Source organism: Gadus chalcogrammus, chromosome 5, assembly GCF_026213295.1.
Source record: "Gadus chalcogrammus isolate NIFS_2021 chromosome 5, NIFS_Gcha_1.0, whole genome shotgun sequence".
Lineage (NCBI taxonomy): Eukaryota > Metazoa > Chordata > Actinopteri > Gadiformes > Gadidae > Gadus > Gadus chalcogrammus.
The window spans coordinates 11,128,460-11,143,219 of NC_079416.1; the positions used below are offsets into that span (position 1 = coordinate 11,128,460).

The 14,760-nt window shown below is 47.8% G+C and overlaps 2 protein-coding genes across 2 annotated transcripts in view; one reads left to right on the top strand and one right to left on the bottom strand.

The window, feature by feature from the left end:
- dnajc17 (DnaJ (Hsp40) homolog, subfamily C, member 17) overlaps positions 1–10,257 on the top strand; it is a 34,435-nt gene extending 24,178 nt beyond the window's left edge. The window contains exon 11 of the mRNA XM_056590365.1: positions 7,685–10,257. Within this exon, the coding sequence (XP_056446340.1) occupies positions 7,685–7,816 (132 nt within the window). The 3' untranslated portion in view covers positions 7,817–10,257. The remainder of the gene's footprint in view (positions 1–7,684) is intronic.
- A 774-nt stretch (positions 10,258–11,031) lies between these two features.
- gchfr (GTP cyclohydrolase I feedback regulator) lies at positions 11,032–13,534 on the bottom strand. Its single transcript, XM_056591246.1, has 3 exons — positions 13,393–13,534; positions 13,021–13,115; positions 11,032–12,223 (listed from the first exon to the last, which is right to left on the bottom strand). Exons 1-3 carry the CDS (start codon positions 13,522–13,524, stop codon positions 12,094–12,096), a joined length of 357 nt encoding a protein of 118 aa, XP_056447221.1. The 5' UTR covers positions 13,525–13,534; the 3' UTR covers positions 11,032–12,093.
- Between the last annotated feature and the right edge of the window lie 1,226 nt (positions 13,535–14,760).

Below are 14,760 nucleotides of genomic sequence, written 5' to 3' on the forward strand. Positions count from 1 at the left end.
AGAGCGGGATGTGGTGTTCCCGAATGTGTGCGCTTTTTACATTTGTCTTGTGATTACGGGATTTATTATTTCTCTCAAGTCTCTCAGCCATCACATGTGCCTTTGATCCCGCAGTTGTTTGTGTTCTTGACCCCTGTCTAATTAATCATCTCCGTTCTTTGTCCCAATCGATTATATAGCCATGTTCTTTTAGTCTTTGTTCAGCTCTTACCGTAAACCATTAATTTTTTTAGTTTTCTTCCCGTCTAAGAAGTGTGTTCCAGGCAGTGCGCAGTACGTGCTTCTGCTACCCCCATCCCCTTCCCAGTCTGGACTGCTTCACCTCGCCTCTCTTGAGGTCGTCCGCCGAGCGTCGGGGAGCTCACAGCGCTCCCTCTCTGATTACCTCCTCCCAACCCTTTCAAACGGGCACAATTACTCACGCACACAGGCACACGATCGCCGCGCTAACCTAAAGCAGACGTGCAGCAGTGGAGTGTAACATGGCCAACCGTCTCCGCGCATCTGCACAACCGCCCTGTTGTTGGCGGCGGCGGCAGCCACAGCTTGTCTCGGGCGCGCCATGTTGGAGGAACCCTGAGCAAAGGCAATGCGACGCTCTCGTAGAACACGACGTCGGGGCCTTCCTGTGTGTGGGTGAAGGGGGCGGGAGCGGCGCTCATGCCTCTGCCTTGTTTATGACATCCAGCCCTGGGGGTTGAGGGAGATGTCTTTGGCTCGGCCTCCGTGTCTGGAGTGCGGGCTTCCACTGGGCTTCCTCAATCACCAAACTGCAGGGGGTGACTGCGGTCGCTCTGGCGATTCCAGACGCAAGGAAATACCTAGGATGCTGCATGTTTTTTGTTGTTGCGTTGTTTTAGAAAAAGTGTTTCCAGATATGGGTTTGGAGTGCCAGCGGTCCGGAGTGAGGATATGGTGGATCATTTTCTCGGCCTCTTTGTTGTGTGTTCTCTACTGAGTTCTTCCCGTCCCCCCCAGCATCATTTTATTTCTTGAGCCCTTAAGACAGCGAGCAGTTTACAAAAAGCAATGTTTTGTCTGTCCACTCATATGGAAAATGTTATTCGGTCAAGACTCGACAAGCCTACAGACTTCGACTTCTGTCAGGTTCCATCAGACGTTTTAGGCGAATGAGAATATCTTAAGATCAAGAGAAGGTAAACAAAGAGTGAATCGAGGTGAGCCGGTTGTCTGTGTGACGACGTGGTACCTTTTACCGTCACCGGAACGACTTCCTCCCTTTACAGTCGTGACGTTGACTCACCCACCTTGACCGCAATCTGCATCACCTTCAATCAATCGTCGATCTCAACTAATGTCGTCAGCCTTTCAATTCATGGATGACTCTTATGTGGGCGTTTGTCTGGTTTCTAAAGCGCTTGCTGAATTATCTCCAGACATTGGGTTGCGTAATAGCACCGTGACAGGCCAGACTAAACTCAAATCCAGGTGGCATTTAAAATCTCAGGATCCACCGCTCACAGCTTCAACGGCATCGCTTGAAGGCATCGATGTGTAATAGTAGTCTGGAGGTTTATGCAACTAATTTGCAGTTCTGTCGTCTTGAAATTGATCATTATTTGTTAAATAATTAATAATAAGCCTTAATAGTTTAGCCTTTTCATTTGGTCTCTTGGTGCTCCTAATCACAATTGTAATATTTAGATTCCTTTAAAGAGTGGAGTTTAAATTCCCCACATTAAGCTGTGGACTTTGAAATGAGGATACTAACATACTGAAGCAGTGAACACACACACGCACACACACCACTGGGAGCAGACATTTCACGTTTGTGAATCACACATGTTTGGAAGACCATCATTTTGTTATTTTTTCTCCCATAACTTATTTTGGCATGTCCACGGGTTAGACGGCACTTTCTCCACGACCCCTCTGCTTTAATAAGAGGGCTTTTGCAATCAGACACATTTTCTTTCCTCCGCCTTAAGGCTGTGATGTGAAATACACAATTCCATTGCATTGTGAGATATCAAAAGTGCAGGCCAAACCCCAACATCTCTGTTCCCGGAACCCAGCGCTCATCCATCAGGGAGAGAAATGCCAGGGCGCTGGGGGTTCAAATCTCCACTGCCTTTTCTCCCTGTTTGTTTTCTTTAAACGCTTCCAAGAGCAATGTGTCTCCCTCCCTCCCTCCCTCCCTCCCTCCCTCCCTCCCTCCCTCCCTCCCTCCCTCCCTCCCTCCTTCCCTCCCTCCCTCCCTCCTTCCATCCATCCATCCCTCCCTCCTTCACTCCCTCCCTCCCTCCTTCACTCCCTCCCTCCCTCCTTCACTCCCTCCCTCCTTCACTCCCTCCCTCCCTCCCTCCCTCCCTCCCTCCCTCCCTCCCTCCCTCCCTCCTTCCATCCATCCATCCCTCCCTCCCTCCTTCACTCCCTCCATCCCTCCCTCCTTTGCTCCCTCCCTCCCTCCCTCCCTCCCTCCCTCCCTCCCTCCCTCCTTCCATCCATCCCTCCCTCCCTCCTTCACTCCCTCCATCCCTCCCTCCTTTGCTCCCTCCCTCCCTCCATCCCTCCTTCACTCCCTCTCTCCCTCTGTGGTGTCCGTGGAGGCCGGTCAGTGGCGGCCCCTCTCCTGCGGGTGCTTATGTAAGTAAACACGGGGCGCATTCCTCCCCCGTGGCACCCTGTCCACCACGCGCCCACTGCTGGAACACCGCCGGCCCAGACCGGCTCCTGAAGTGTCCACTGACCTTCAACTGACGCCGTTATTTCTGCCTTAAGAAATTACTTTTGTGGCTGTGAGGTCAAAGATGGAACCCCCCCTGTGGAAAGCACCGGGGGGGGGGTTGAATAATAGGAAGCTAAATAAAGGGTTTGGATTGAGATCCGTGCGGCACGAATATACAGCGTTTCACCATGCCTTTACACAAACAGTACGCTAGACCAGAACGTTCTGGGTTTTTTCTGTCTGCCAGCTCCCATAATGAGCGATGATTAATCCTCCACCAGTCCCGATGCCTGACTTTCCTCCACGGAGGAATTTCACCTTGGCTCCAGTGTGGCATGTGCTATACCCCTAGCCGCCACCGCCTGTTTGTTTTTGTTAGCAGGGGAGCACGGACACACACACACACGCACCGCTCACATCGTTTGTACACACAAACACATACGATACTTTCATACTATCCCAGTAAGGATCTCAAAATAAGTGTTTGCCATCCATACATCACGTTCAGTTGGCATGCACACAAACAAATGCACTCACACAAGCACACCGCACCGCACATGCACATCAGATAAATAACTCTGTGATTAACCTCACCAGAGTGCGTTAGAAGCTAGGAGCTCCGGCGGGACCACAACGCAGACTTTGGGGGGGGGGGGGGGGGGGGCAGAGCCTCTCAGGGTACTGGCAGAGACGTGGCTGTAGTCGCCCTCACGGCGCTGTGTGAACTTCTGGCCGAGAGGCGGTGCTGGCTGGGGACGGCCGCGCCGATGGCCTGTGTACGTGAGCTATCGCTTCATCCGAACGGAAAAAAAAAAGACTTGGTAGCCTCACGAGGTACAAGGTTTAAAAACATGGCATGAAGGCGCACCACGGCAGCGGGGAGGGGGGCCCGTCGTACCGTAACCGGAGCAAGCCATCGGGGAATACAGACGTTTCAACGTTTGCATTACGATTCCTCTCTTTTTTTTTGCTGGGATTAGGAAATGGAGTGGTTCTGGGGTTCAGCCGGCAGCCAGGCAACTCACTGTCACTGGTGACCCCTCTCTCGCCCCCCCCCCTGCATCTCATTTTGGGTGTTCCCTTTGTCATTTACATTTAAATTCACATCCATGTCCCCCCGAAACCGCGTCTGCCAAGGCCCACTTACCCCCAGAGTGCAACCAGAGAGAGTGTGTTAAAATTCCTCCGACATTACGGCACAACGTTTTTCGAGCGAACCAATAGCGTGGAGCACAACACCGTTGGACAACGACGTTTGTTGGAACGGTTCAGAGCAGCTTAATTCGGTTTGGCCCCTCGGTCGGGATGCTGTTCAAAGCGGAATCAAACCGATCGCTTTCGAGCGCTTGGCGATCCCTTAGCACCTCGTGTTCCCGGGCCGTGCCATGTTTACTGCAACGCTGCAAACCGTTTAACGGCTGCCTCTTACCGTAACGGTTTGGAAGAAGCTCCAATTACGTTTGAATCGAATCGCTTCATTGGTCTGAGAGGAACTTGATGTCCGCGAGGTTCAGCCTCGCACACATTGATCAAATTGTCTCTCATGTCATCTCTTCCTTTCTTAAGCATTAGTTCTTGTCAGATTTAAAGTTTTGAGGCTATAGTGTGTTGTTATTTTGCCTGGGACATTTTATGAAACGGTTGGAGCCAAAGTCTCCTAATCCTCTTTTTTGCTTTTCTCATATTTATGACCTCATTCTTCTTTTTTTGTAATCCTGATCAAATATTGAATGCTGCTGTTATGCTTGTAGGAATGCCCTTACCAGCCAGTGATCGGAATAAAAAAGGTGATGTCATTCATCGTTAAAGGTGCTCTAGTTAAAACTTAGACGCTATAAATTGGGTGCGATGAGTTAGAAATGCCATAGCCATCCGTCACCTATTGGCCAGTTAATTCTTCTGAACTTTCTTTGCAACTTTCAAACCTCACCTACTCCACCTTTAACCACTAAACTGATTTACATTTTTTACCTTGATCCAAGCTGTTGTATTGAAAGAAATTGGAGAAGAACTTGAAGGATGTGTGAAAGATGCTCTATCATTTATTTTCTTCTCATTTACAATACTCTGTATTTTAAGTCAGAATGGTTTGTGATTAAACCAAATCCCTGCCCAAACATTTACGATTGTATTTGTACCAGGGACTCTGTCTAAACTTGGACGCTAAGGGATTTGCATGTGTGCAAACACTCTTCGCAACCTCACTAGCACTAACCGATGCACACACGCACACACACACACAGTGAGCAATGGCATCATGTGCAGCTGAGCACAAGGCCCTTGGCCCCCTGTGTGTTACGACGGCCCGCGCTGCGTGTGAGTGTGGTGCGCTCGCTGACTCACGGCGCCCCATCGTCCTCATGATGTCATCACTGACCCCGGGGTCACAGCCCGCTGGAAGGTTTTAGCGACCTGGCCACGTGACACAAGACCCTTTCATACTCGTGTGTGTGTGTGTGTGTGTGTGTGTGTGTGTGTGTGTGTGTGTGTGTGTGTGTGTGTGTGTGTGTGTGTGTGTGTGTGTGTGTGTGTGTGTGTGTGTGTGTGTGTGTGTGTGTGTGTGTGTGATCTATCCTGAGTGCATGGGGGCCCATCTCCTTCCCTTCCTCTCCGGGCTTTGAACTAGGGGGGGGCCCTTGTTTGTGTTTTGCGGTCTCCTTAGTCTCTCTGGCCCCCATTGTTTATTGGAAAACACGCATACCCACACACTGACATGCACACGTTTAGCAACTGCACCCCAGTGTTTGTTTACAGAGTGATGCACAGGCTAAACATGTATGTTTTAAAGGCCTTCACCGCGGGCTTGGAAACGTCCCCTGGTAGGAGGGGCCATGCGTCACACTTCCCAGCATGCACCTGTGACTGTCCGCAACCACACTGCAGTAGGAGCACTAGTGCAGTCCACCTATGACCAAACAGAGATTAACAAAACAAATGCATCCATTAAATGGTTCGTCCCAAATGCCTACGCTTTAGCCTCACTGGTGATGCAATGTCAGACTCTGGCCAAGAGAGGGCGTTGGTGGACGAGGCCAGGGTGGAGGGCCCCCTAGGGCCGCATGTAAAGGTTCTCGAAGGGTGTGAAAATGCACAATTTCGTGTCCCGTTTAATTGAAGATGAGAGGGCTGTTTGTTTACGTAATGGCGCTCGCGTGATATTTCATAGTTGCGTGTCAGACGAGGGTTTGAGCTCACATTACTGGAATGATAATAGCAGCCTTCCTCCGTCCAGGGGCAGGAGGTACGCAGAGGGAGGCGGGGGGTACTTCCCCTTGTGGACCTGGCTTCTCCCCTCTGGTCCACTCGCCTCCCCCCTTCTCCACCAGCTTCACCTCCTGGTCTCGCAGCACATGGATGTCGGAGTCCCAGTGATGGTTTCCAGATGCTGCAGATCGCATCCACAAAGTCTCTCTTGCTCTCTCTCTCTGTCTCTGTCTCTGTCTCTGTGTGTGTGTGTCGCTCTCTGTCACTCTATCTGTCACTCTCTCTCTCTGTCGCTCTCTCTGTCGCTCTCTCTCTCTCTCTCTCTCTCTCTCTCTTTCTCTTTCTCTTTCTCTTTCTCTTTCTCTTTCTCTTTCTCTTTCTCTTTCTCTTTCTCTCTCTCTCTCTCTCTCTCTCTCTCTCTCTCTCTCTCTCTCTCTCTCTCTCTCTCTCTCTTTCTCTCTCTCTCTCTCTCTCTCTCTCTCTCAGAGCTCACTGTCTTGTTAGAGACCCTTCCTTGGCAGCGCAGGTTTCCTGAATTTAATCCTTTGAATCAATGGTTTATTCTGTGCATAGCTTGCGTCCCACTATGGGATTAAGGACTTTGCGTCTGTTTACTATTTACCTGGAGCATACCCTCCTAGATGGACAACAGGTTGTTGTTTGTATAATGTCTGTGCTATACATTATGAGGCCCCTGTTTTTTTTTTTCACACACACACACACACACACACACACACACACACACACACACACACACACACACACACACACACACACACACACACACACACACACACACACACACACACACACACACACACACACACACACACACACACACAGAGAGAGAGAGTAAGCTCAGGACCAGTGCCAAGCCTGATCCGCGGCGCTCATTTTGGGCTTAATGACCTCAGGCAGCAAAATTATTCTGTCACTGTTGCTTTACCGCCTACCGAAGGCCTACGCCGACGCCATCATCATCGCTGTCGGATGGTAATGGAGAGGAGAGCGTCTGAGAGTGTCTGCCCTCCTTCCCGCCGTGGCTCCTTAGACACTCCCTCCTGAAAGCGAAGGCTGGCGTTTCCGCGGTGACAGCGGGGTCAGCACTGTCTGTCTGTCCACGCTTCGTTGCCGTGATCTAAAGCCCATACCCCTTGTTATGCCACAGAGGCAGACACGTGTGTGTGTGTGTGTGTGTGTGTGTGTGTGTGTGTGTGTGTGTGTGTGTGTGTGTGTGTGTGTGTGTGTGTGTGTGTGTGTGTGTGTGTGTGTGTGTGTGTGTGTGTGTGTGTGTGTGTGGCAGCCTTGTTTATTGGACTTCCTGATGGACCGCAACTCTGTTGCCACGGTGCCATCCCCATCGGCGGGTTCATTTATATCGTCACGGCAATGACCGTACCACTCATCCGGCCTCTCTGTGATGTGAAGCTTCTTTATGATTAACACGTTGGCCTGAGCTCCTTGACTCAGCCACCATTAGTGAGGACACAAGGGTCTATTATGAGACGCTAGCCGATTGTGCGTGCATACTCAACCTCAACCCCCGTCTTTCAACCCCAGGAGTACCGCGTCATTTGGTTCAAAGTGTTCATAATGTAACATGCAGACGGGAAATGGTGGCATACTTTGTGTAAGGGAGTGTGATTCATAGCCAGAAGTGCGTGTTGAGATGCAAAGAAGTCGCTTTCATCCATCAGTGATTGTATGTATGTATGTATGTATGCATGTATGTAAGTATGTCTGTATGACGGCCTGTGCCTCTAACCTGGGCCCTGTGCTCCCCCCCCCTAGGCCCCGCTTAGCACGGAGCGCGACTACGAGAGCGTGGTGCTGATGAGGATGAGGCAGGCCGCGGAGCGCCAGCGGCTCATCGAGGAGATGCAGGAGGAGGACGACAAAGCAGACGCCAAGGTCAAGTCCTAGCAGGCAGGGAGAGAGACGGGTTCCTCCTCTCGCACACAAACACACCCACTCTGCCTCCTCTGGACTCGGGCTTTAGTTGCATAAAGCCTCTTTATGGACGTTTGTTGTACATTTTTTTACGTTTATACATTTTATCAGCGTTATCAAATGTGGGGAGAAATAAATCTATTGCAGAACGGTAGAACAGTGTGTTTTTAATGAGCCATTGTCGTCATTATGATCCACTTTCTCCTCAATGGATTGAGGAGATCAGAGGAGACATGATACAAACCTGACATGCCAAACTGAACCACTGGACTGGTCTACAGCGACGTGGTCCCAAGAGCTGAGCCATACAAAATCAAGGTTCTCTGCTCGGCTTGTTTGTTTCCTGCTCTAGTCTTGTTCATTTCATGTACCATGAGCGTCATAAGATTGGATCGGACGTTATCAGACAAAAAATGAAACGAATTGGCTGTGCAACACAAGATCTCATCCAAACGCTACAATCGTGTAATTTGCGTGTCAGTAGCGTTCTCTCATAAACCGAGACGACTAATTATCCTCAGCCGTAGCGCGCCACGTCAAACCGTCATCTCTCTCGTCACCGGGCTCGTCGAGCTGATCTCAAATGAGTCGAGTCGTCTGGCGCTCCAAAGCCGCAGACCGGGCCGACGTGATGATGTGGAAATCATGTCTGCTCCATGCAACTGAAGAAAAAAAAAGCAACTGTAATCAGTGGCCGGGGGAACGCTAGGTACACAACGGGTTCTATTGGAATTCCTGTGGGCTCATGTGATGAAAAGTGAATTTCATTTTTCTTCTTTCTGTTTCGGAGCGTGTCCGGTACAGAGAAAGCTAGTGGTTATGATGGTTACCGAAGCCCTTTGTATACAATCCATCTTAAGCACTCCTCTAAATTGGGGAGGCTGCTGGGAGTGTACAGTTTGAAGACTGCACAATGCAGTTATTATTTCAGCAGACTTTTCTTTTTGTACACTGTGGCTTTACCTGTGGTTAATTTCCTTTTTTATTGGAGATAACCAATTAAATACAAGTATGTTGCAAAGCTTGGAGACTTGAAATTAGATGTGGGGGTAGGATGTGCAAGAGTAGTAGGGCAAATATCTGAACCAAATTGATAGGAATTCAAATGTTTATTAATTTCATGTACTGCTCGATTCTTTTTTCTTATAGTAATGTCTCTGTGCAACCACAAATACTTTGCCTCGCGAGGCAGCTGGATTTACTAGCTCACGATCACGCAAGACTCCATCTTTCCAGGCATCAAGCCAAGCAATTGTGTTTGGACCAATAAGCGTCCTACGAGGAACTATGTGATCTACGTGATGCATGATGGACAAATGGTTCATCCGATCACCTGGCAAGCATTTTCTGAAAGTGCCTGCCCTTTTCCAAACACTTTCCAGGGACGACTTCCCAGATGGTTCGGTGTAACCACCCATCTGGATCATCAGGTTAACAAATCTAGGCACACAACCAGTACGGTTGTTATAGATCCAAAAGGCCAAATCTGCACCTTGACTTTTACAACAATAATTGCAATAATCTAAGTTGTGCACTTCCAAGTGTGAAAGCAGGCATCACAATACAGGTGTTGGAGCACCAGTCAAAGCCAACATACAGGAGACTGTATGTTGACATTTATGTCAGTATTATTCGGCAAAGTACAAGGTATATTGTTTTTTTACACTAAATATCCTACTGTACATTTCTTGGGTTCATTAATGAGGGAGTCACAGTTGCCATCCTTACAGCCTCTCTGATTGAGCCTCTCAATCATTTAACAACATTTAATTCATATTCAATTCGATATTTGATTTGAGTTGTGTTGTGAAGATGAATAACTCAATAGTTCCAAAGTTGTATCAATGTTTTCTTCAGGGGAATAATATTCTCATTAATGTTGATATTCCTTGTGTCTGAAGTTACGAGGATGGGTGCGTATTCAGTGATAATGGATTGGCTGTACATGTTTTCATGCAAACCACCGTTATACTCTCTTTTTGTTTTTAATTTCACAGTTCACTCCCATCCTACCAGAACACATCAAGTGTCTTTAAAAACGTAACTCTGTACGTACCCTGTGATCCCCCCCCTCCCCCTGTTTAAATGAATTTCCTCTGAATTATGTTATTCTATTATTGCGCTAAGCTGTTCCCCATTAGCGTTATGCAACTGATTCCAAGCAGATACTCTGTGCTCCTCGTGTGAGCCACATCAAGTTAAGACCACACCAGTGCCCACTGCCAGACCGCCTGCGGTCAGCCCTACTCTCGGGACCGTGTCCTCCCTCTTTCTGTCTGTCTGTCTGTGGCACGTCGCTCTACCCAAGTGGAACCATGTACTGTGTGTGCGCGCAGCGATAGCGTAACCATGTGTCTCTTTCCGCGGTCGCTCACCGCCCTGCCTTGTCACGTCCCACGCCGGGGCTGCGACGCTCTGACGGAAGTTGCGCGGGGAAAGCCTCACGGACATCCAAGCCCGCGGTCCCCGGTTCCCACCCCCCCCTCCCCCCGCCGGGCCTGCGCTGCCCCCCTGTGGCCCGTGTTGCACAACAGCGTCCGGCTGGGGGACCGGTGCCGGTGGTGTAAGGGTGGTGGTGGTGGTGCGGTGGTCTACATCTGCTCCTCCGCCTCCTGCTGCAAAATCCCCTGGTCAGATGGTTCTGTTTACGCGCAGCCCCAGTTTCTTTTTCAGATCCCGGCATCGAGCGGAGGGGAAAAAAGCCCCAAAACACACAAACCCGGGCCAAGTGACAACAGAGGAAATACAATTACAGGAAACGCACTCGGTGCCAGCGCTGCCCTGAGCCCACGGTGTCTCGCGCTGCATGCAAACAAATAATTAGAGCCGTGTTGCAGGGGTGCATCCAGATGACAGCCGCGCTCCGTACCGGCGCGATGCATTGGTGTTGTTCCCAGCTGAACCGTTTGAGCCTCAGTGTGACAGCTATCAGGGCCCAGAGCCGGGGGATTCTCAGGACCCGTTCCCTCTTGCTGCTGCTGACAATCAGCCAGGGGAACTGGGTTGGCTGGCCTGTCCTGTGTGTGTGGCTGACTTGCCAGATTGGTGATTGAGGCTGGCTTATCTTGTACTGTAATGAAGCCAGCCACCCAGTGAGCCACACACACATGCATACGCGCCCGCACGCACACGATAAGATAATACCAAAGTCTGTTCTTTCTCTTTGATTGCATTTCAAATTTTTTACTGAGGATTTTGTGTTCTGTTCTGTTTCTTGGGATTTGTTGTCATGATGTGTTCTTGAAGTAAACATGGAATTCTTAACAGTGTTACATTGCTTTATTCCAGCACATATGTAATACATTTTCTAAATCTGAACAAACCATAGGTAACACATTCAAATATTTAAGGACAATGCAATGCAAAAAATTATACTTATTTGCATAGCATTTATATAATAATAATGTTTGCAGATATTGTCATCTGTCTATATAAAATATACAACACTGAAAGCAGCAATGCTGTTGGAAGATACAGCCTATAAATGGCTAATAAATGGAATTCAAGGTTCTGCACACTCTTTCCTGTAAGCAACATATAATCCTATTATAATCTTCTGTCCAGGAAATTAATCTTCCACATTTCTACCAGTTTTCATCCATTTTATGAAATGAAGACAGGATATAAAAACAGAAAGGAAATCCAAAGATGACATTTTAAAAGTCCCTGCCAGGAGTTTTGGGTAAGCTAGTGATTCCGGGAACTGTATTTCCCATGATCCTCGTCACCTCCGTCAACTCTGCATTTGTTTTGAGGAGAGAAGCAGGCGAGCGTGGTGATCATTTGCAACAGCTGTTTGCAATGTGCCTGTGTAATAATTATGTAAGGTGTCAGGAACTGTTATTATTGCAGCCAACCTTTCTGCTGGCCAACTCGGTGGCCATGACTCGCTGATGTTTGTATCGGAATTTAGTAACAGCCAATTTTCTGACACAATTCCCACTGGACTATGTATTTAGGCCATGTCCACACTACCTCGGCCGATTGTAAAGAAAAAAGCTTGTTTTTTCATTGTTTTCCAAATCCAACTGAGTTTTTGGATAACGTAGATTAATCTGAAAACACAGGCCTTGTGTTTCTGTATGGACGGAATAGCTCTTGACACGTATTTACACACATCAATATGTTTGTGTAAATTATAGAAATACACATATATATATATATATATATAATGTATATGTTTAGGGTGGAAGGTTTGGGAAATGCTGGTGAAGAAGCTAGCATGGACGGATATCTGGGGGGGGGGGGTGCTACTCTGCGTCTCGGTGCAGGCACCACACCAGGGTTTGTCCCACTCCGGTCATGGTGAGCACGCGGAAGCCGATCTGCTCCAGCTTGTTGAGGACCATGCGGGGGGGCTCGTCCACGTGGTACTCCGAACTACAGAGGTAGAGAGGCGGAAGCACACACAATCATGGTGCTGCGCAGCGTGTGTGTGTGTGTGTGTGTGTGTGTGGGGGGGGGGGGGGGGGGGGGGGGTGAGACAAAGGGAGGACGGTGGGTTTCATTTGCTTTTCTGGGATACTTTCTCTGGGAAAATCCAAGCGCTGTTAATTGTTTGTGTGCTTGTTCACTTCCTCCCACACCTTGTTTTATTTCCCAGCATCCTTTGAGTCAGATTGCCAATGACAACACACTGCCTGATCTGTATTTCATCAGCTGGGATGGTTTACTCCCAATCTGCGGAGCAGCAGAAACCCTCTGCAGGACATCTGCCCCGTACTCCTCTGGGATGCAACTATTATCAAATAATTGCCAGAATCAAAGAGAGAAAATATTGTTGCCCAACAATTCACTTTTTCTGAGAAAGATTTTGGGACAGCCCAAGTAGAGATACGTTGACTCACACTGAGAAAACTAAGGAGCCTGGATTTCTATTTATCAAATGTCTTTAAATAGGCCTCCAGTGCACGTTTAGGGAGTTGTCATCCTTAAAAACACAAATACTGCCCACTTTTAGCTTTAAGCCAAATCTTTTCATCTTTAAATTAGATTAATACATGCAGTATGTAGGACTATAGGAACGATAGCGTCACCCCACCTGCTTTGAACATGGATTGCATAATTTGCCTTCTATTGAAACGGGGAAGGCTGCACCAGATTGAAGAACAGCTTTGAAGAACCACCAAACCTCCCTTGGACTGGCCGTAGGTATCGATTTCCAATAGGCTACTCACAAATTGTTCCCCAACATGGTCATTTTCCTGGCTCCCAGGTAATTCATGACAGCAGGGTCTGAGTCCTCGTCTCCGACATTTGTTGGACCGGTCTCCTGTACGAAAGTTTACAGCACTGCTGTAGCAACTGGTAGCACTGTAAAGTTATCTATAAGGAACCTTCTAAAATACAAAAACAGCAGCTCACTGCATAACCTGTTGAGCTAAGCTTTCACTAAACACCGTTAGGGTGCATTCTGTTGACAAAATGAAAATAAGAATAGATATACGGCTACTAGCAAATGGTTTTATTTATGCGTATTCACAAGCGTTGCAATAGCACACAATTTGATGCACAATATCTGTAACTCAGAAGGAATGCATGATACGAACCAGTCGAATTTGAGTACTGATGAGTATATACGGCATCCTGTGTCCTTGGCTGGAGACCGCTGGTCCCTGGGGGTGAATTATCTTGGGAGACGCGACTGTCTGCAGTTTCACGTTCTCCTGACAGCACTGCATGGAATGCGGAAACGCCCACATTAGTGGACCAATCACAGCCTCTGCTCAGCATCCGGTGACCAAGCTGGTTGTTTGCTTCGGTCCCGCGCACGGCCACTGATCAATTAGTTAGTTTTGGTAGTAAACACCTCTCTGTGGAGACACATATTCGTATTATGCACTTATAAATATGTATTTGTTTATTTTAAGATTTATTCTACGTTTTTTTTCGGTCAATACATATACAGGGTTTCATTGCAACCAACCCTATATATATATATATATATATATATATATATATATATATATATATATATATATATATATATATATATATATATATATATATAGTACTTGATTTGTGTAAAATACCCTAAAATCAATTTTACAGAATATTACACATACTATCCCTTAACACAATTCACACCATGTAATTGCTGGTCGAAGGAACACTGTCTGCAACTCCAATTTCCTCTCAGAGATTTGTTAATTTCCTACTCAGAGCAGCAATAACAAGTTTAGGATCTGGCCGGTGAGCGGAAGGGAAATTAAAGGCATAAACAAAATCCCCAAAACAATGTCTTAGATGCTGATACAATCAGCAATATAAATATATCAATGTGAAGCAATATGAAGGTAATTTATTTTAATGCCGAGGGGGGCTATTATATATTGGTGGTATTTTATCTCACGGTTGGCTTATAGTAGTCACATGATGAAGATGAATTCTGCTCAGTGATAATGTTGTTTGGAGTGATCGTAGAAAAGTGAACTCTAAGTGAAATACAAACGTTATCTCTTCTTTTAGACACAGGTGTTACGAACATCGCCCCCAACTGGCTCATGATGTCACTGCTGCCCCCCCGTAGTTCACCTACTGGATCTATACGGATCTATATGTCGAGAAATATTGTTCATGTGGACCGTTTGCCATCTAAAAACACACACACATGCACACACTTCTCTCGAGCACCCCCCGCGGTGACTGGCTGTGCCGGCTGTCATCTGGTGTTAGTTATTGGAGTTTGGGGTCACCTTCTCCCGTTGACCTGCGGGGGTTAGGAGTGGGTCCATCTCCATTGAGGAGGAGCACAGGAAGCACTTGTGTGTTTGGATGAGGTCTCCTCCCTCACCTTCTCACCGGGGGGCCGTTGCTGTGAGGTGGTCGAGACATCCTGCATGCACACCTAAACAAACTCACAAGCTGCTCCCATGATTCATAGCTGTGTCGTGTGAAGTCAACGTAACTTAAGAAAA

Excerpts from the sequence above, each read along its gene's own strand:
- gchfr (XM_056591246.1), bottom strand. The coding sequence starts at position 13,524 with ATGCAGTGCTGTCAGGAGAACGTGAAACTGCAGACAGTCGCGTCTCCC. Across the intron at positions 13,116-13,392 it reads TCAGTACTCAAATTCGACTG|GAGACCGGTCCAACAAATGT; the intron begins GTTCGTATCATG and ends ACTTTCGTACAG. Across the intron at positions 12,224-13,020 it reads ACCATGTTGGGGAACAATTT|TTCGGAGTACCACGTGGACG; the intron begins GTGAGTAGCCTA and ends CTACCTCTGTAG.